The sequence below is a fragment of the Culex pipiens genome, chromosome 3, assembly GCF_016801865.2.
Source record: "Culex pipiens pallens isolate TS chromosome 3, TS_CPP_V2, whole genome shotgun sequence".
Lineage (NCBI taxonomy): Eukaryota > Metazoa > Arthropoda > Insecta > Diptera > Culicidae > Culex > Culex pipiens.
This window is the reverse complement of record NC_068939.1, coordinates 142,136,755-142,159,711: the sequence shown is the minus strand read 5'-3', so window position 1 is coordinate 142,159,711 and position 22,957 is coordinate 142,136,755. Positions and strand designations below refer to the sequence as shown.

General features: G+C 37.7%; 1 protein-coding gene across 1 annotated transcript in view; it reads right to left on the bottom strand.

Annotated features, from left to right (window-relative positions):
- LOC120423380 (uncharacterized) overlaps window positions 1–15,213 on the bottom strand; it is a 101,247-nt gene extending 86,034 nt beyond the window's left edge. The window contains exons 1-2 of the mRNA XM_039587164.2: window positions 14,331–15,213; window positions 2,051–2,481 (exon numbers count right to left, since the gene is read on the bottom strand). Of these exons, the coding sequence (XP_039443098.1) occupies window positions 2,051–2,061 (11 nt within the window). The 5' untranslated portion in view covers window positions 2,062–2,481; window positions 14,331–15,213. The remainder of the gene's footprint in view (window positions 1–2,050; window positions 2,482–14,330) is intronic.
- Between the last annotated feature and the right edge of the window lie 7,744 nt (window positions 15,214–22,957).

Below are 22,957 nucleotides of genomic sequence, written 5' to 3'. Positions count from 1 at the left end.
CATAAATGAAAAACTCATTTTTTTCAAAATTCAATTTCTATTTATTAGGGGAAGCCTTTTCAAGATAAGTTTTTTTTCGTTTTTTCAATTTCCATAACATCTCTCGAGCATAACAATCCTTACAATTTTGTTTTTTTTAATTCTAAGTAACTTAATTTCGCTGTATCAAGGTAATTTCCTTTTTGAATTCAATAGTAGTTTTCGGTTTTGCATCAACCTATGTAATGATCAGATCCGCCAATTGTTAACATTATAGTTTTCCGGATAACTGTTAATATTTCTTCATTTAATATTTTCCAGGTTAATATTTTTTATTTAATATTTACAGGTGACCCAAGAAGGAAAAACAATTTTAAATTGTTGTTTTGAGTCGTTATTTATCATATTGCAAAAATAAAGATACTGGGAAATTATATATTAGCTAATTTTAAATTTTTAAAAATCTAATGACAAGTCCATGCTAAAAGCTTCAGAATTCAGAACAAAATATTAAAATGTAGTACTGTGAACTATAAAACGAGGCTAATCAAATTAACGTTTCAATGAATAAGTTTGAATTTATTGTAACTGAATTGGTTGAAAAGCAACACATTTATTACATTTCTGTTAAATAATTGGCACTATTGCATAGTTGAAAAAAACTCCCGGGTCCCGGGAATTCCCGGGAAATAACAAAATACAACTCTCGATTCCCGGGAAATCGAAAATCTCGAGAATCGTCACCCTCTAGCTTGGTGTAATTTCTAAATTTTGATAAAATACACCCACCAACAATTAATTTATTTTTAGTAGAAGATCATAAACTTAGTAAAAAATGAAAATAAGCCTATAGAAAACAGTTCATCATGCACGCTTTTCGTACGAGGGGATTCAAATATCAACCCGACGTCGTCGTGCTATCTTGTCGCACCCGCCATTTTGACGTTCCGAGAAAAACGTGTTTTAATGTTTGACCTTGAATATTCAAAAACGAGAGCACGCAATGTAAACAATAACAAACACGTTTTGTTTGGCTCACCATTCTGTGCATTGTCCCAAAGTTTTGTTGAAGTTGGTTGCTGGAGTCCCGAGTTATAATTACAAATGTTTACGGTAGTCTAGCTTGTACGTGTGACAAACGCATCCTGACTTTCCTGGCCTGAAATCCCTTTGGCCTTTTGTCGCACTTACATCAATTTTCATGGAGTGACAAGATAGCACGACAAGATTGAAACTACTTTCATATGTAAAGTGACAAAAATGCACGGAGTTTTTTCGGTTTTTGTTGAATATCTCAGGATTGAAATCGTATTTTGGGGATCTGTGAAGGTCAAAAGGTGAGGCATTGTGAGCTGCACAAAATGGCGTTCTTAACTCAATTTGGCCCAAAATGCACGTACGACAAGTTAGCACGATGGCGACGAACTCTTACAGAAAAAAAAAGTATTTTAACAGAGATTTTATGGCGAGACTTTTAAAACCTCAGGGAAGTATTTTTCGACAATGGCAATGGTTTCTTCAGGAAATATGAAGAAAAAAAAAAAAAAACGAAGTTGACTTTATAGCTGTCGGCCACCATTGCTAGTACCAACCACTAGTGTCTTCCTTTTATCTACAAGAACTTCGCCGCCCTGGGCTCCTAAGTGTATGAAAGTATGGCACGGAGCGACGGCGCCGAATACCCATATTTACACAAAGAATTTTAGAGCGCCCGCCGCGGGATTCGAACCGGCGACCTCTGGATTGTGAGTCCAGTGCGCGGTCCGATTGATCCACACGGGCGGGAAATATGAAGAACTCACCTCCAAAATCAACAAAAAATAAATAAATTGCAACACTAAACCTGAAATAAGAACTAAAAAAAATAGAGGAATGTAGTAATTATAAGAACAAAAAGTGTAAAAAATGTGCTCCCGGTCCTTATCCTGACTCTTTCCACAAATTGTAAGCCAAATCTGCACAAAACTTCTATTCTATAATAATAAATGATTTGTTACCCGCTTTCATATCGTTATTCGAAAAATTGAAATTTTGAGATTTGCCAGTTGCAAAATGCTTATTTTATACTTACCTCGTGAACATTTTGACGTGCTGCTATTAAATCTGCCTAGAAGTTCAATTCTTCCCCGTAAACTTGTTAGTCAACAGAGCACCTAAATCACACTCGAACACTTTTTCATAACTTTCTTATTCGCGCACCCTTCGACGGCTTCCAGTGTTTTATTCCTTCCGTTCATGAACACCAGCACTTTCCACCGCGCCAAAACTCCCTTCAATTTGTCGGCAATCCCGGTAGCTAACATCCACGACGACGACGACGCAACCCTCTAATAACAATAAATTTAAGCTCCATCAGCCGCCCCAACACTGACTTTTAAAAAAAACTAGTCTGACTCTGTGGCAGACAACACCAGCAGTTTCCATTAGGGGTTTCAAGGGTCGATGTGTTCGTGCTCCCGTTGTTGACATCTCTTGTTCAAGAGTCGGGCTTGTGTACCACCACTGGAATGAAGAAAACAAAAAGAAAAACAGAAGATTCATGTTAGTTTGTTTGGGGTTAGGTTTAGGGGGGGGGACTTTCGTTCGAGATTGAAGGTTGACATAGTACAGCTCTTTGGGTAGCGAGCGACCTCTTCAGGAGCTATGAGGTACAGTAGAACTACGATGGTTTGACGGTTGTCTCACGAAAGATTTTAGTTTGTTGGTATAACAACTGAGTTGCTGTTAGAAGACTCGATCAGAAAGTTTGTAGGTTTTTTTTTCTAACATTGTCAAACTATTGAGAATCAACGTTAGCCTAGCCTACCAAAGGGTACCCCAACCTTTTAATGTGTCTCTTTGTACGGTTCGAAATTGTGTTGACAAAATGGATTAGTTAATTTTAATAGCTTACAAGTAGAGCGACTTCTTCGCCGTGGGGTCTTGGGAAGACGACGGACGCGTCATCTTTGTGAACTCGGCGGAAAACAACTCTATTCCCCAGCCGTGGTTAGTCAAGCGGGTTCCATTTGAATATGTAGTGTGACTTAGAGGTCTTTCGGAGTAGCTACATCCCGTGGTCGTGACTTGGACCCATTGTCTGAAGGTGAATAACTCGAACTCCACACTGACGATGACGCCAATGCAAGTGTTGCAAAAGTCACAGGTTTGTCAAGTTTGCGTTGTCCCGCGCAAATGTCGAGCATGTTGCATCAAGCTAGGACATGGACTAGGTCTGTTGGATTTTTTGCAGGTTAGAAGCGAATAAAGGTCAACATTGTAAAGCCAAATTTAAACCGATTCCGTGTAGACTTGATTCACAATGCGTAAAATAAAAATTTATGCGATTTTCAAAAACTACAATTTCGCTTAAAATTGACCAACTAAACAGTACAGATCTTCCCAGGTTGGCCTCTCAAAAACTCTTTCAGAAGCCCCCCCTCCAATTTCTAGATCTCGTTGGCTCCTCCTGGATTACCGTCAGACAACAGACAACAAGAAAAAAAAAACGAGAAGCAAAGCAAATAAAAGCAAATCGTGAGCAACTGTTTGGCTTATTGCTGAAAAATGTTTTTAAATTAAAAATTAGTTCGGATAGTCTCCGCGAGCTCCACAAGCGGACACAATATGGGAAAATGATAGATAACAAAAAACAGAGGGAGGGATGGTGGAAAAAGAGGGTGTAACTCGGTACTCATGGCCACAGGGGTAGGCTCGTCGACGCCACTGCAATGAATGTGGTGGCGGGTTGGAGTTGGAGACCTGTGGGGAAAATTGCGGATAAAAAGACTGGCTGTACTGTAGTGGGCTTCCTATTGGAATGCATGGGAAAATTTTGTTGCAAAGAATGATTCGAAATATTGGTTGGATTTGCAAGGTACAAGATTTAATTTGAATAAGATTATTAATCTATTTAGAGCCCTTAAATATAAAAAATCAGTTATTAACAAAACGGTACCGAAGCAAGTTAAAATCAGTGTAATCTAAAAAGCTACCGTCAGTGGGGGTGACATTGGGTCTGGGGGGTGAGATTGGGTCAAAGTGATTTTTTACGGATTTTACCATTTCTCATGTTCTTCTCAATGAAAATGAATTCTGTTGAAAGGGTTGTGTAGGGGACATCTTAAGATGACTTCGCTGAAAAAATCTTGTTCCTAGAACAAATCCTGTTATTTTGGCAGATGTCTAAAGTTGGGGTACGTTTTTGGCCAAAAATGACCTCTCGAAAAATCATTTTTCTTATATTATTGTTAGAATTGCTCGAAAACTACCCAAATGTTTGAAAATCTGCTCTTCAAACATTGTAGCGTGTCAATACGATTCCCTCGAACATGAAACACTGTTGGATGACTTGTTTTTACTACACAGCAAATAAAGTAGTAATCCAGCTGCGTGTAAAAGGCCTGGGTGTAAAAAAAATATTGCATTATTTTATGAAATTCTGTGTAATATTACACTCTGAAATATGTAGCCCATCAGTATGGAACACCTACTTGACCGAAATGTCAAGCTCATATATGGGTCATTCCATCTGAAGCGGAACAGCATTTGAAAATTACCCTCTCCGATCCAGCTCAAATTTGGCAGAGCTGTTGATACTATCAAAACATGCAAGAATCCCGAATTTCATCCAAATCGGACCACCCCCTCCATTTTTGTACCTCCTCAAAAAATCGACTTTTTGGCGATTTTTGACCAAACCTTCAAGTTTCAAACGACGATAACTCAGGAACCACAAATCTAGAGGGTCGGTCTTGGACTCAATTTTGAAGGAAATTGGACGTAGAATCCATTTCTGTGGTCAAATTTTTTATTAATTGGAAAAAATCTTGGACTCAATTTTGAAGGAAATTGGACGTAGAATCCATTTCTGTGGTCAAATTTTTTATTAATTTATTTTTTCTACCTGTATTGCGCAATTGAAAACTTTAAACGGCCGTATCTCAAAACACCCCAACTTATTTTTTTTATTTGACCTCACCATCGTGTTCCCCGGCCAATTTTACATAAGAATCACTTATCGACAAAAAGGAATATGTTTCGTTCCAGAGATATCGAATTTTAAAGTTTTGTGTTTTCGAGATTACCTACATCAGCTTCATTCGCCGCATCTGCTAGAAGCATACAGGCGGGCTGATCAATAACTGCTACCTGGTCATTTATTGAAATAATATTTCATCATAAATAATCTTTATCAAATTGGGCAAAAATTTACTGTATAACACTGTAGGAAACTGGAGTTGAATCACGAATGTTTATCTGCTCAAAAAAATGAATGAAGTGAATTTCTGTGCTAACCCACAGGACAGAGCAATTTTGCTCGCGTTATCTAAATTGTAAAAATATACTGATAAGTCCAGCCCATAGCACTACTGCTCGGTTGGCACGCGGTCGATTGAAAAACTTTTTAAATAATCAATTATTTATCTTTCCGCAGCCGGCTGCCTAAGATTTAAAATTTTCAACCGATAAACAAAATGCTCATGGTCACATCACTGCCACTCGTGAATCCTGACCTCATACCCATCTACTAACCCCCTCAAAACTCATGTGATACTTTGTCGGAGATGCAGTCGATTGGGCGGTCTCTATCACTCAAGTATCGGACTAACATTCCCATCCACTTCCCCGTGACCCTACCACTGGTCGTGGCCGGCGCCGGTATTGATCAGCATGATAGGGGCCTTTGAGAAGTTGCGAAGCGAGGAAAGATAGCTCCCACTGATCTTCCACGGCTCGTGGATGTAACTTCTGGAGGTCCTGGTCAATAACGGAGTAGCAACTGCGGGTGGGCACCTATGCTTATGCTTATGCTTATGCTAACCCACAGGACAGAGCAATAACGACACACAGTAAAGGGCAGAATTGGATTCCGACGGAGCGAGCAGGAAAATGCAATTAATCTTGTTAGTAACACTGAACAATAAGTACACGATACATTACTGAGTAAAAAATATGAACAAAAATTAATAAAATTTGTTGATACGTTGTACTCTAGTGAAGGACGATCACAAGGAGTAGGAAAAGGATTTCTGGAAAGTATAAAACTGAAAAATGTAAGAAAATCACAAAGTTTGATCTGCTGCAAAGCGGCTAATTCCCCAAATTTAGTTGCGATGATTTCGACACCGTCCGAACAACAGTATTTTTTTTCCTTACATTATTCATTTCTGGTTCCTGATCATTTTTAATCAAATGGAGCTGGCTCTTAATATTAAAATTGATTTAATATGATCAATCTTTTAAACCATAAATAGGATTTGCCAAATTATGGTAAAGTGTCAATAATGAACTATAATAATAATAATAATAAAGCAGGTTTTGGGGTTTTTGCTGAATGGCACTATTTTGCTACCGCTCATGATGAAGGCCCTAGTCATGGCCTAGGAGGTACTCTAAAACGGTTAGCAACACGTAAAATAACCCAATAAATATTCCTTTCACAAAAATAGATTGATCAAGGTAGGGGAACAGCATCTAATTCCAGCGTTCCTCTTATGTTGCCATATCAGCGCTTTGGCATTCAATTACAGCTGATTAAAAGCGTTTTCAACTGAAATCGAGTGATAAATAGCTCAATAAGAAGTGAACAAGCAAGTTTCTATCAAAAGTTTTGCAAAATTTGTTGTTTAAATGAAATGAAGCAAATTGGACGAAACTAGGAGCGAGGACTTAACCTGCCAAACATACCAGAATTTCCCCTATTAGCCATTTGAATAAATATTTGCGTAAAATTATGAAAATATAAATTAAATTAATCATCTCCTAGAACACCAGGTAGCAGTTATTGATCAGCCCGCCTGTGTGCTTCTAGCAGATGCGGCGAATGAAGCTGATGTAGGTAATCTCGAAAACACAAAACTTTAAAATTCGATATCTCTGGAACGAAACATATTCCTTTTTGTCGATAAGTGATTCTTATGTAAAATTGGTTGGGGTGTTTTGAGATACGGCCGTTTAAAGTTTTCAATTGCGCAATACAGGTAGAAAAAAATAAATTAATAAAAAATTTGACCACAGAAATGGATTCTACGTCCAATTTCCTTCAAAATTGAGTCCAAGACTGACCCTCTAAGATTTGTGGTTCCTGAGTTATCGTCGTTTGAAACTTGAAGGTTTGGTCAAAAATCGCCAAAAAGTCGATTTTTTGGGGAGGTACAAAAATTGAGGGGGTGGTCCGATTTTGATGAAATTCGGGATTCTTGCATGTTTTGATAGTATTAACAGCTCTGCCAAATTTGAGCAGGATCGGAGAGGGTAATTTTCAAATTTGCACTTTTTCGTGCACAGTTGAGATGGAACGACCCATATGCGTTTATCCTTACAGCTTTTCATCGGTCTGACGGCCGAGTGGGCTAAGGCGCCAGTCCTTACTGTTGGTGCTGGGTTTGAATCCCGTAGGTTGCAACTTTTTTTTTGTGTTTGCAAAATTTGTACATCAGTGTGTAATATTAAGTGTTTATTTTGACGAAGGTGATGTGCATGGTTTTGCATGCGATTTTACCATCGGATTTTTTGCTGTGTATGTCGTTGTATTTGAGCATCATTTTAGTTTTATTTGACCCAATGTCACCCCCTCTAAGGGGTGATATTGGGTCAATTTTCAAACAATTGGCATTTAAGGTAGTGTACATCAAAATCCACCATATTTTGGGAAAATGTTAGTAAACTATCTAAGAACAAATCTACGTTGAAAGATTTTCGATGTTATTAAATTGTTTTTGTTATTCAGAAAATACGAGAGGTGTATCGTTTTTTGACCCATAGTCACCCCCACTGACGGTATACCAAATTTTGAGTGTTCCGAATTTAAAAGATGCCTATACTGCTCATTACCGCATAAATGTAACATATCGTCGCCATCGTGCTAACTTGTCGTACGTGCATTTTTGGCCAAATTGAGTTAAGAACGCCATTTTGTGCAGCTCACAATGCCTCACCTTTTGACCTTCACAGATCCCCAAAATTCGATTTCAATCCTGAGATATTCAACAAAAACCGAAAAAACTCCGTGCATTTTTGTCACTTTACATATGAAAGTAGTTTCAATCTTGTCGTGCTATCTTGTCACTCCATGAAAATTGATGTAAGTGCGACAAAAGGCCAAAGGGATTTCAGGCCAGGAAATCCAGGATGCGTTTGTCGCACGTACAAGCTAGACTACCGTAAACATTTGTAATTATAACTCGGGACTCCAGCAACCAACTTCAACCAAACTTTGGGACAATGCACAGAATGGTGAGCCAAACAAAACGTGATTGTTATTGTTTACATTGCGTGCTCTCGTTTTTAAATATTCAAGGTCAAACATTAAAACGCGTTTTTCTCGGAACGTCAAAATGGCGGGTGCGACAAGATAGCACGACGACGTCGATATGAGCAATTCCAGCTCAAATCAGGAATTTTTCTGATACTTTTGTACCCGACCCTCTCCGATTTCAATGAAACTTTGTAGACATGTTATCCTAGGCCTATATAAGCCATTTTTGTGCATATGGAGCAAATAGTACTCGAGAATAACATTTGAGAAGGGCGTAAGGTATTTAAATATTTTTGTATTCTGTAATTTAAAAATTACTGTATCTCGAAGCCGTTGCGTCGTATCAAAAACTGGTCAAAGACAAACTTGTAGGAAGTTGGACGAACTTTCTGAAAAAAATACACTGAAACAAAAATACACCCCACTTTTAAGTCATTTTTGAAATTTTTATGTTTAAAAGTTAAATTTGAAGGTGATGTCACGATTTTTTTTCGTTCAAAATTTTTGAGGATATAGCCTAAAATGTTACTAAAAGACTGATGAAAAATGCAGGATGGTATGTCTCTTCTAAAAAAATACAAAAATCATTTACTAAAACTGTTTTTTTTGAAAAGTGGTCTAAACATCAAAATTTTTAAAAACCGGTAGTGGGAATCGATTCTCCAGACAATTTTACATAAAAGTCTCCGTATTGACCATTGTCCTATGTCCAATCCTCGGGAAGATACAGCGGTTTTAAAAATAAAAATGTTGAAAAAACGGGATTTTTGGTGGTTTTTGGCATTTTCTATAAGACAGACTTGATTTTTCAGTCTCGTAAATATTTTTACCGGAAAGCTCGTCCAATTTCCCATAAGTTTGCCTGTGACAGCTTTTTGATTTAAATCGTTTTTATATTTACGTAATCAAATTTACTATCCAGGTTTCTACCACACTGAAAAAAAATATTCTATTTTCAGTTATAAGCAATGTAATTAAGATTATATCTTTAAGCCCTTACATCCAATTGAAATGCTGTCAAAGGCAAACTTTTGGGAAATTGGACGAGCTTTCCGTTAAAAATATTTACGAGACTGAAAAACCAAGTCTGTCATATAGAAATTGTCAAAAACCACCAAAAATCCCGTTTTTTCAACATTTTTATTTTTAAAACCGATTTTTCATTGGCCACACTAAAATTACGCCTGAATTACGATGAATTTTTCAATTGTAATGCCACCATTTTAGAAATATAAAAACATTTTTTATTATTTTTTTTTTTTTGAAAACACAAGTACATTCAGCTAGAAACTTTTTTTTTTCAAATACCTGAAACAATTAAATCAACAATACCGACAAAAAACCGTTATTTTGAGGTTTCTATTATTTTGAATTGACATTTTTTGAAATCATTTAAATTGAAAAAAAACGTTATTTATTTTTTAAACAACCTTTTTTGTAAATTTGGCCCGCAAGCTCATTTGCGCTTCAAATTTGGCCCTGCCTCCAAAAACTTTGAGCATCCCTGATTTATATGGTTTAAAAATATATATTAAGGTGATGAAATCAGAAATTTAGCAGCCCAACAAACTTTAGGCGAAATTTTTGTTTAGCTGGTTAAGCACTCGCTCCTAACTCCATCCAATTAGATTGTTCAATATGTAAACAACCAATTTTGAAAAACTTTTCATAAAAAAATTCTTGTTCACTTCTTATAGAGCTATTAATGTGCTTTTAACAAGCTGTAATTGAATGTCAAAATGCTGGTATAGCAACATTACAGGCACGATGGAATTAGACGCTGTTCCCTTACACCATTTGTGTCAAAAAAAATGTAAAAAACAATCAATAAAAATACTTATTCAAAAGGTCCACTGTTCTTGCGTCCAAAAATGAGTAAATCTACTAAGTATAAAAATGATCGTAATATCACATCTGGAAGTGGTGACAGATTTTGTGTAGTAAAAAAAGTAGGAACTGGAACTTGAAAATTTCAACATCATTGGTGAATTTCACATTTTTACACATTATTTTGAAAAACAAAATCAAATCAAATCAAATCATTCGCTCTACAGCATTGCCTTGGCGTTCTCGATTGCGAGATTCCTACTCGAAACTAGGTGTTCAAAGGCTTGATTGTTGAGGCAATTGCAAACCTTTTTTTACACCTAAGCTTCCATCCACCCCGGGATTCGAACTGACGACCTTTGGATTGTGAGTCCAACTGCCTACCAGCGACTCCACCGAGGCAGGACCCAGGGAGACGACTCCTACACCTGGACTGAGCTATCGACCTAACCTTTTAGGTTAGACCGGGGCCAAAATTTACTTCCCCTTCCGACGGAAGGCGTGGTCAGGCAAATCTCGTCTCGAAAAATGCCACCGGGACCTTTTGGGATCGAACCCAGACCGACTGGGTGAGAGGCAACCACGCTTACCCCTACACCACGGTTCCGGAATTTTTTTTATTTTTTTTTATTTTTGAATAACATTCGCTTAAAAATAGAGGCAATATTCACTCAACCAAATTTACCAACCTCTCAAAATACAATTTTGTTGCTACTGTGTACTCTCAAATGCTGTTATGATAAGCAAAAAATAAATCTTGGGTTAGTTTACAAAGGGTCCTAAGCGTATTTTTTAAGAAGGTTGGTTTCGGTCAGTTCTCGTTCAATTTATGAACTATCAATTTCGAAAATGTTTTAAATACTCTTTAAAGAACACAATGGTTAATCTATTTGCATCTGAAATAAGTCTCGAAGATCGTGCAGGCTAATACGACGTGTTGAAAATTACCTAAAGAAATATTCTCACAAAACTGGCCTTATATCTTTGCCTTGTGTGTTCAACAGACTCCTTTATAAATGGAATAAAATAAATCAACATAACTTTATTTTTTTTCTCAGCTAGATCTGATTATTTTTTTATTCAAATAAAGTCATAAATCTTCTGGCAAAAAATGGATTATTGATTCAACGGAATCCTTCAAGTTTTCCATGTTTTTCAAAATAATGTTTACAGCAACTGGCTCCATTATTTCTTGAAATTTAAGACAACACACGGTGTGCTTCCTAGAACAAACATAAGATAAAAAAATCGTCAAGTCTGATATTTCTTCAGAAAAATCGATGGAAATCGATTTCTTATGAATGTGCCTCAAGCGACTGTAAATTACATTTTTGACCTCAAATCAAAAGTTTCCAACCCAAATTTACCAGATTTCTAGCTCTCTTTAAAATAACCCCAACATCCAAGCTGGAAACCTCAAAACGACCTCTGCCATACAACACTAAAATATTTTAAAACATTTTCGAATCAATCACATTGTAGAGAACAGTTTTCTGAACAATTTCCATAAAAAAGTAACAATTTTGGATCAATATAAGCAGAGATATACCAAAATTCGTAAATCGTTCATCTTTTGAATGGGAATTAAATCCACCAATTTTGGAGAAAGTCACATTTTATTTAACTAAATTGTGTATATCTCTGCTCATATTGAATCAAAGTTGTAACTTTTTTATGGAAATTGTTCAGAAAACTGTTCTCTACAACGTGATTGATTCGAAAATGTTCTAAAATATTTTAGTGTTGTATGGCAGTGCGTGGCCGAATGGTTACGCTGTCCGCTTTGTAAGCGGATGATTCTGGGTTCGATTCCCATCTGCTGCAACCTTCCATCGGATGAGGAAGTAAAATGTCGGTCCCGGCCTTGGTTGTTAGGCCGTTAAGTCATTCCAGGTGCAGGAGTCGTCTCCATGCCATAAGTACAAACAACACACCAAACCAAGCCTACTCCGGTGGAATCGCTGGCGGCGGTTGGACTCGCAATCCAAAGGTCGTCAGTTCAAACACTGGGGTGGAAGGTTCCTTGGAGTAAAAAGAGGTTTGGGTGCTCTCCCCATTCAAGCCTTCGGACTCCTAGGTTCGAGCAGAAACTTGCAATAGAGACCACAAAAGACCCGGCGGTCGTTAATGTGGATGGTTTGATTTTTGATTTGATGTAAATTTTTCAGTAGCTCGTCAACATATCGACCAACGACTATTTGATACTTTTCGAGAAAATCGATTTTTAAAGATTGATTGTAAATATTTTCCAAACTAGGAATGATGGAGTCAAACTTTTTGATGCAATCGGATTGTATACTATCGCTGAACAAACGCTCCAAGTTTCAACTAATTTGGTAACACCGGTTAAAAGATACAGTAAATAATGTAAACAAAAATCAGAAAACACGTGTCACAAGTGTGTTTTGAAGGTAAAAAATGTACTACGCGTCACAAGTGTGCACAGAATTCCAATACAAACTAAATTATGCTTGAATCAGTACACAGTAAAAAATTTCTGTGTAAAATCGCATGCAAAAGCATGCACATCACCTTTGTGAGCAAAAGCATGTAATATTGTATGAGAAAACGTGTACACAAAAAGCATGTACAAAAGAAAAATAAATTAATTTTGCACACCCCAAAAATAACCATCAATCTGTTGACAGTCATATCCAGATTACCAAGTCCGCGCCCCAACCATCTCGGCTATCTCGCCGCTGTGAAATTCGCTGGATCAACACCGATGCAGCTGTGCGTTCCCCATACATCGTATACAGTTAATTCAGTATTTGACGTACGGGAAACCTACTGCTACATCGGCGTTGTACACAAGTTTTACAAGACGGTGAGATAGCCGAGACGGTTGGGGCGCGGACTTGGTAATCTGGATATGACTGTCATCAGATTGATGGTTATTTTTGGGGTGTGCAATATTAATTTATTTTTCTTTTGTACATGCTTTTTGTGTACACGTTTTCGTATACAATATTACATGCTTTTGCTCACAAAGGTGATGTGCATGCTTTTGCATGCGATTTTACCATCGGATTTTTTGCTGTGTAGATTGATGGACTTTATCAGTTTATTTTGCAAAACAACGATTGAATTGTATTAAAAAAAAATGTTCATCAACATAAATAAATATGTGAAAATAACACAAATTGTCCGAATTTTCCTACAATTTGTATGACGTGTCAAAAGAAAGCACGACCATTGTGATGGGAAATTTGTCTTTGCCACAAGTGTGTATAGAGTTTCCTAAGCCCGAGCTCACGCACACTAGCATCCCATTTGTTTTGCCGGGGGTACAAAATTTAACCTCAATCTTTTTGGTGTACGTACACGCAACACATGCGCACGTAGATAACTCTATTGCGATATCCAGGAAAAAATCCAAAATCGGGTTAAAGCATCTTGTGGTTTGGTTGAGCGTTTTAACAGAATGCATTACTATAAATACAAGGAGACGAGTTCTTGGATTAGTTTTCAAAAAGACCTAAGAGCCATTGGTAAACAAAGCCCTTTTTGCAACGGTACTCGACCTACTTACGAAAAAACAATTTCAAAAATGCTTGAGATTGTTCATCTACACGTCATTCAAGTGCTCTAAATTTAAGATAAATGAAATATTGTTTCAATTTGGAGAAAAATGAAAATTAGTGTCCCAGGTCACGGTGGCTCTTACGGCTTTTTGAAAACTCACCCGAGAGTTATTCCTTTTAATATCGTCTCTTTATAAAGCATCTTATTTGAGTTTAACAAAACATTATCATTAACTCATTTTCAACCAATACAACAGACGATATCGTAATTTTTAAATAATTATTTTTTTTATGTTGCGTTCGATAACGTTTAATTAATTTAGCATCTCCAAAAGATAAATTCAAGAGAACTTTTTCAAAATGTCTTATGAGCCATCCAACGATGAGAAGACACCTAATTTGTGTAATAATGCTCTGAACATTGAGATAAACAATAAGATTCATGATACAACAAGAACAAGATTCTACCGTGGATAACCCCAAAAAATGTGAAGTGTAAATATATGCATGCGGCGCCTTCACACCTTGCCATACTTTCATCCACTAAACCCAGTGTAGTGAAGTCCTTGTAGTTTAAAGGAAGACACTAGTGGTTGGTACTAACAATGGTGGCCGACATCTATAACATCTGAACTAAAGTTGCAAAAGTGATGTTTGCTGTTTCGACTCCAACATTTTAAGTCGAAGTCGTCAAGTTTCAGCAAGTTGTATCAAGATTTTGCAATGGACCTATCTGTGTATCGCATATACATTTATCGTACCTTGCTTCATCACGGAACATGATCCTCGATCTGCAACAAGTATCACTATCTTCCTAAATTCGCCAAATCCTTGCCATTGCTGCTGAACACTTCGTTCCAAATATTTTCAGCAACACTTGCTAATTCCACCACTGATCGATAAAAATCACCGTTGCGTGTGTGTATTTGCGATGCGCGTACCACAAACTCTGTTTCTTCTTCATGCAACAACTCTTGACATCAACAACACTGCACCGTCCGTGTCGCCAACCGTCTTCGAGCCCGATCCGGCTCAAACTGGACCGCTTTACGCTCCGCTCCGCGCTCCACAAAAGTGTTAGACACCAGTAGCAGCAGCACTCCAGAACATCACCATCTTCCTTCCCGGAGGGCATCAACTCATTACGCTGCGTAAACAGAACCGATCCCGGCCTGGCTGGCCAGCAGGCATGGTCTGAACCGGGGCAACTCTTATTTGTTTTGGCCGATCGTCGACCGGGGCACGTTTCTTCTTGTTTTCTGACACATTTGTACTGTAGCACTAACTAAGCTAACTGAACACTGCTGAACGTTACTGTTGATGCTGCTGCTGCAGACCTGCTAATCAGTAAGGTCAACATTACGGGGCATCCGGAAAATCAGAGCACCGTCGTACCCTCGACTGGTGGTGATGGTTCCGATATCTGGATCACCTTTCTCCACTCTAATCCGGAGCACTGCACTTTGGGAAGCTTTCCGATGTAGGTTAGCCGCGGTCTTCTTCACCGTCACTTTTGTCACACCTCTAATCCAGCGGTACCGATCAAACTTCCTGATCAACAACAGTGCTGATCAACTTGAGAGAGAGCGCGCGCGCACACACGATCTTCCACAAACGTCAACGTCTCCGCAACGTCGTTCCCCGAGTCGCTTCCAGCGAGTACTGACTTGGCCGCGAAGATCACCACCAGCTCGAACCCGCCGTCGTCGTCGGGAAAGGGTTGCTGCGCGAAGAACCGGTTGCGCTGCTTTCGCTCACCTGGGCGCGATCAACGGGTGAGCAGTGCGGCTAGCTGATCCTCCAAGGTAGAAGAACGCTGGAAAGAGAGAGAGATCAACAAAGTTCTTCAACGCGCTCCGGTGGTCCCACTCTTGCGTGGTCACTCATCGGGGCGCGGTGATTTACGCCTCGGCGAAGATCACTCACCGGGACAAGTTGTCCCGGAACTCGAGGTGTTCAGAACACTGCTGTTCCGGCGCTGTAAATCCGTATCGTTTAGCATCAACCTGCTCGTGCCAAGCAGGCCGGCCGGCCGGCTACAGACTCCGGTAGATCACGAAATTGATTCATGATCTCGTCGAGACGTTTCCGCTTGCTTCCTCCGGCCCCAAGATCTGCATAGGCTAGACCCCGAGATCCCCACGATCGTCGTGGCGTGAACCTCCCGAAAAATCGACGCTCAGACCTATCCAAAGAAGTAGTTTAAATTACACACGCTTTCCGCCGGGAAGATCAACTCACGAATTCTCGGTTTGACGGCGCGGCCTCAAACGCAGGTGTTTAACAGATCGTGAGGGACTGCCGTTGATGCTGCTGCTGCTGCTGCTGATGGGACGCGGAAGATGTGTTTGGCCTGAATTTCGAGAAATGGTGAGCAGGTCCTTGAACCTGAAAACGGAGAAGTGATCGTCGTCGTTGTTTAGAAGAAGAACGGGGCACGCGCCAGCGACGGCAGTGTTGGTCGAGGACGTGACGAGGAAATTATCAGCTCTAGCAACCGAAAGAGGAAAGGGTTCGTCGCGTGCCGTTGAGATGGAGTCTTTTGATTTTGATGATTTTGTTTGTTTATGTTGTATGTTTACGATTTTACTATCTTGTCACATAAAGCCAGCCGATTTTTCAAAATTTGTATGCAATTCAATAATCGTATACGATACATCCAAACCAATGATTGTTGCAAAGCGATTTTATACCTCTTTTTACACCTAAGCTTCCATCCACCCCGGGATTCGAACTGACGACCTTTGGATTATTAGTCCAACTGCCTACCAGCGACTCCACCGAGGCAGGACCCAGGGAGACGTTCCAGACTATTCATGCTAAAAATGTCAAAATTTAAAAAAAATAATTATAAGGTGGTAGATATCGTCCTATTTCATATATACTTTTAACCTAACACCAAGCCAAATACAAAATTTTACTTCTGGTTATCGAACCACGTAAAAATAAAATTTCGTTGCCTTATTTCGGCTCTTTGATTTGGGAATATGTAATCCAAAATGGGGGCCATCATACACAGAAAAAAAATATGTAAATTTACTCGACACGGAAAAAATTAATCACATGTAAACTCAGTTGATGTAAACATGAGATTCGACGTAAACGTTTGAATCACAAGTAAAATCATGTTTTTACGTATAAATTGTTGCAAATTTACATCAAATTACATGTAAATTTAAATGTTTAATGACATGCAAAAGTGTAACATCATTAATGATGTAACATTCGGAAATATTTTTTTGTGTGTAGTGGTGCTGTTTTTTTGTTTTTTTTTGTCTTATCCTCACTTCCCTCCTTCCCTTTCTCTTGTTTGAAAAAATATATTATCAAAAACCATTTCAAATCATCATTCTGTGTTGATTAGGAAAAAAACCGGATGACAACACGAACAGACGGTAATAACTAAATTCATGCCATTTCAATTACGAATACTCTTAAAATAACAAAAAGTGTAATGGATTCTTCTTGAAAAACCAATTTTTGCGTAATAGTTGAATAACAGTTTATGCTATCATAACAAAATGGTTATTGATCTGATATTTATTGAAAGCAAAGACAACTTTGGAATACGTTTTTTGTTATGGAAGAATACCTCCAACCTCCTGGGATGATCGGATTAATTGTTAAAATAACAAAAAATAATGACAAAGATTTGTTCGAAGAATATCTAAAAATGTTATTAGTTTGTTCTTACAATAACAATTCAATAACAACAACAAAAATCATAACGACGAATAACTAATTTTATTATAAATAACATTAAATGTTATTGGTCTAGTATTTTCAAACACCGAAAAAATTTATTCCCAAGTTATTTCCGTCTGTTCGTGCAGCATGAATATTTAATGAATAAATATGTTTAATAAATTCTTATATGGCTTCATTCATAAAGTACGTCACGCTAAAATCAGCCAAAATTTACCCCCCCCCCCTCCCCCCTTTGTCACACTTTCCCTATACTTATAACACGCAATGTCACACTTTCTCAGACCCCCCCTCCCCCCCTAGAGCGTGACATACTTTATGGATGACGCCTATAGTTTTAAACCTTAAGCTAGCAGAATAACTTTGACATGTTTTTAGCAATCTGCGATTAAATACTTAAAAGCTTAAAGTTTAGATTTTTTAAAATTTTGTTTACAATCATTATTTTTAAATTTTCAATGCATTTGTGATAAATATGAATACTTGGAAATTGTAGTGTAGTTAATAAGAAGATTTTTTACCCTCGACATGTATTTTATCCAACGGGGTTTTTCGAGTTGGATACACAGACGTGCTGAAAAAAAAACATGTTTCGCATTTTTTCAATGAATCATTTGGTTCCCGGTTTGAATGTTATTTGCCATCAGGATAAGTGTCAAACTTCAAACAGTTTCAATTAGAATCACATTCCAACACATGATTATACTGAATCAATTTTTCAGCACTTTATTGTTTCCTGCAATGAGATTTTCAGCACTATTTTATTGGATGACAATAAAATAGTAGTTTATGCAACATGTTGCAAAAAGAGGATTTTTTCAGCACGAGTTGTACATTTATCCAACGAGTTTTGCAATGAGTTTCATACACGGTTTTTTGCAGCTCCGAAAAACACCCTTTGAATAGAATTATAGGACAAATGTCCGTGAAAAGTTCAAGTTTTCAGCATTAGAACTTTTCAGCATTTGTTTTGAAAAGGGTTACTATTCGATTCTTTTATTTTTGGTACAGAAAAGTAGGCTATTTCGATATTCTAGAATGATTTTTAAAATTGAAATTGCAAAATTGTAGTTTTTGCAATTCCGTCGTGAAACTACTTACTTTCAACTTTTCAACTTCAACTTTTCAGCATTTATTTTGAAAAGTGTTGCTATTCGATTCTGTTATTTTTGGTACAGAAAAGTAGGCTATTTCGGCGTTCAAGAATGACAAGAAAAGTAAGTAGTTTCACGACGGAATTGCAAAATAGTAGTTCATGCACCAAGTTACAAAAAGAAGATTATTTCATGTTACGAGGTTCGCCAAGTTGGATAAATACGACGAGTGCTGAAGAAATCAAGTTTTGCATCGAGTTCCCCACAACATTTTTTGCAGTTCCGAAAAACACACAATGAATGAAATTCTAAATCCACCGTTATGAAAAAAAAAATTCTAAATGATAAAATTAATTAATTGTTGAAGAACCGATTTTTTTTATTTTGCATCAAACTACGTTTATTTATAAAATATTCACCAGAATTGCCAAGTTAAACTTTACACATTTCTTGTCGATTTGACACGACTATCGAAAATATGAATAAAACTAAAATTAAATTTGTAGCCATATGATTCAAAACGAGACACAAATTCAGAATTATCGAAAAAAAAATCAGTTGGATTTCTGATACAAAACCTTACTGGACTGTGTGTTCTGTATGAATATGCCAACATTCAGCTCAGTGATTTTGATAATTAATAATATCAATTGAAAACTGTTCACCCTCTACAATCCAACCCCACCTCTAGACAGGTTTTGATCTAAAAAAATTTGCCAATTTTAGATCTTTAAAAAGCATTGGAAAGAAGAACTCTTAAAATTTTAGAAAGTTATAGGGTTGGAAGATTTACTGTTTTATGTGACTTTGTCAATGTTTTTTTCTAAATGTTTTTTTTTTATGGGTCAATTTTGGTTCTGATTTTTACTAATGTTTCCTATATTATAAATTAAAGAAATAGGCAATATTTTTTGTAGTGTCCCATACTATGACTTTTCATATTTTTTTACAGTTTAAATGATAATGATGCCTGTAAAAACATGAAAAAATGAGAAAGTCTAAATTGTATGATAGGAGGTGGTAGAATAGGCCAAATACTACCATAAACAAACATAATCTAAACAAGATAAATGCAAATTGAAACACTAAAAAGGAAACAAGAAAAACATAAAACAAGAGAAGTAAAGTTTTTCGTAAAACAAAAGTTGCTCAAAACGACCGAAAAAAAATTGGGCAGTGGAGGGATAACAGAATAAAAGCCGACATGACTTCACATCGTTATTGTTATGTTATTTTTTCCAACACAAAGTCGGAGCTCGGAGTAGGAATTCGGGTTCGCTCGCCCCCCTGCGAACCGCACGACATGGGCGTGGCGAACGGCGATGATTGGACGACGAGCAAAAGTCATTCAGGTGTAATAAAAGAATAAAGAAGGGAAAAAACACGGTCGTCAGCAGTCGGACCGTCGGACCAACAACAGGTAGGAATGCACCGGCGGCAGCAGTTGACCAGTTTAGCTTTTTTTCTTCTTCAGTTGTATTCATATGGGTTGTGTTGGCCAGAGTAGGGGGACAGTGCCTATTTTGATCACTCATCATCAGCTGTTTCAACATAGTTTTAGTTCATCACTGGCCGTTTTATTTATTGGCAGGAAATTCACTAAAACTCAATTCTGTCGATTGGAACATGTTCGGGAAGCTCAAATCTATCATACCTTGATGAAACTGAAGCGTATTGTTATCAACTTTCCTGATAAAATTTTGAAAAAAAAAATGTTTGGATAAAATTCATTTAATAAGATATTAGACTATGACACACAAACAAACAAACTCGAACTTTTTGAAAGTTTGGCAGTTTGTCTGCTTTTGTTTATCAGCCTACATACTGTCGTGATCGGGGACTTCTTTTATAATAAAAACACAGATATTTTGCAATTAACAAACAACACGTCTTATTCCACACGAATTAACCACAAAACTGATTTGACAATCTTCATTCTCTCTTTCGCCGGCCGCGCGCATCTCGTTGTTCTCTATCGCAGCTCGCTAGCGCGCTCTCGCACTCAATCCACAATCTGCCAGCTAACAAGGCAATATTCATGAAGGTGCGCACTTTTTGTTGCGCTCGAAACTCTTATTTATGAATTATATCAATCTAAAAATAAATACTCATTAAATAGTTTATTATATATTCAATCCTGCAACTTAAAATAAAACATTGGTTTTCAATTATCACAACGAAAAGACAAACTTTCTACTTCAAAACAAAACATTTGTTCCCAATATCACAACAACAAGCAAAACATTCATTAAATACAAGGCCGTCAATTATCGCAAAAAGTTTTTTGCCTTTTATCAATTTCAAACAAAAAGTTCAAGCAAAAATCTACCTGTTTCAAAACACAGGCAAAACAACAAAGCGAAACTTCGGACCTGCATCCTTGCAGGTAAACAAAACTGTTGGATTTCACAACACAACAATTCAAGCAAAACAAATAATCTTTCATGAATCAAAAGGATCGCCTTACCGGCCTGTGCCATTGTTGTGATCGGGGACTTTCTTTTATAATAAAAATACAGATATTTTGCAATTAACAAACAACACGTCTTATTCAACACAAATTAACCACAAAACTGATTTGACAATCTTCATTCTCTCTTTCGCCGGCCGCGCGCATCTCGTTGTTTTCTCTCTCGTTGTTCTCTCTCGCAGCTCGCTAGCGCGCTCGCGCACTCAATCCGCAATCTGTTAGCTAACAAGGCAATATTCACGAAGGTGCGCACTTTTTGTTGCGCTCTTAACTCTAATTTATGAATTATATCAATCTTATAATAAATACTCATTTAATAATTTAACCATAATTATGCATCTCTAATTTTATTTTCAAAAATATGATCTTTTCCCCTAAATTGAAAGTAACTCATATTTTTCTTCAGGTATAAAATGCTTCTTTTGCCTTCCTCACTGAGGTAAGGCTATAATCCTGCTCTGAAAATGAACTTTTTATTGAAAGCTCCTAGACCCACCTTCATGTATACATATCGACTCAGAATCGAAAACTGAACAAATGTATGTGTGTGTGTATGTGTGTGTGTATGTGTGTGTGTATGTGTGTGTGTATGTATGTATGTGACCAAAATTCTCACTGAGTTTTCTCAGCACTGGCTGAACCGATTTTGATCGAACCAGTTGCTTTCGACTTGGTTTAGGGTCCCATACATCGCTATTGAATTGTTTGAAGTTTCGATAAGTAGTTCAAAAGTTATGTATAAAAATGTGATTTCACAAATATCCGGATCTCAATTATATGCATGTAAACGATGTCCGGATCCATCATCCGACCCATCGTTGGTTAGGTAATTAAAAGGCTTTTCCAATGAGTACAAAACATTGTCTCGAGTAATGACCACTTAAGTGATATTTATGTACTTTTTTGAAGCCGGATCTCACTTAAATGTATGTAAACTATGTCCGGATCCATCATCCAACCCATCGTTGGTTAGGAAATTGAAAGGCCTTTCCAAAGAGTCCAAAACATTGAAGATCTGGCAACCCTGTCTCGAGTTATGACCACTTAAGTGAGATTTATGTATTTTTTTGAAGCCGGATCTCACTTAAATGTATGTAAACTATGTCCGGATCCATCATCCAACCCATCGTTGGTTAGGAAATTGAAAGGCCTTTCCAAAGAGTCCAAAACATTGAAGATCTGGTCACCCTGTCTCGAGTTATGACCACTTAAGTGATATCTGTGTTTTTTTCTGGATCTAAAAAAGCTGAAATGTGTGTCCAAACCACTCATATTACCCATTTTTGGTAAAACGTGAGGAAGGCATCAACCACATAGGTGGATTAGGTTAGTTTTTACTCATAAACTCAATCACACATACCGACTCTCACACACATACTCAACGGATGGCATTGTTGTGCTTCGATTGGTGCTCAACTACCGTGCTCAAAGGGGGGGGGGGGCTCTCCTCTCTCCCCGATCTCTTCTGTCAGCAGCCCGATATTCGTGCCACTGTTGCTTCGGTTGATAATAATGAAGGCTAATTTATGGTTATTAGCGGCGATCAACCGACGACGACGCCAAGTGAGCGAAGGAGAGATGTTGTCGCGCGAACCGATCGGTCCCCCGATGATGACGATGATGATGATTGGAGCTCACTCACTCACACTCGAGCATGAGTGTGTTGAGTTTTGCCGGCGTGACTTTCCCGGCGCTGCTAATTTATGATCATTTTTTGCTGCCGCTGCTGCCTTTTGTTCATGTATCGTGTGTTTATGAGGAAAAAAGAGGGAGGAGAATGGAACAATCGACTTTTTCTGTTGGTGTCATTTGTGGGGAGCGCGCGCACACACACAGACACGTAAATTGATTGTGGGGTGATTTATGCGATCACCGATTTCGGCATTTCGGTAGCACCAATCGAATACTAATGACTTACGCCACGAAAGAGCGTTTTTGTCGATCGAACGATCTGAAACATGACAAATAAACCCATTTAATGACATTGACAAAAGCTACTCGTCTCTTTGTTTTGTATTTGAAGTTTATTTTCGAAAATGTGGACAAAAATCAAACCATCCACATTAACGACTCCCGGGTCTTTTGTGGTCTCTATTGCAAGTTTCTGCTCGAACCTAGG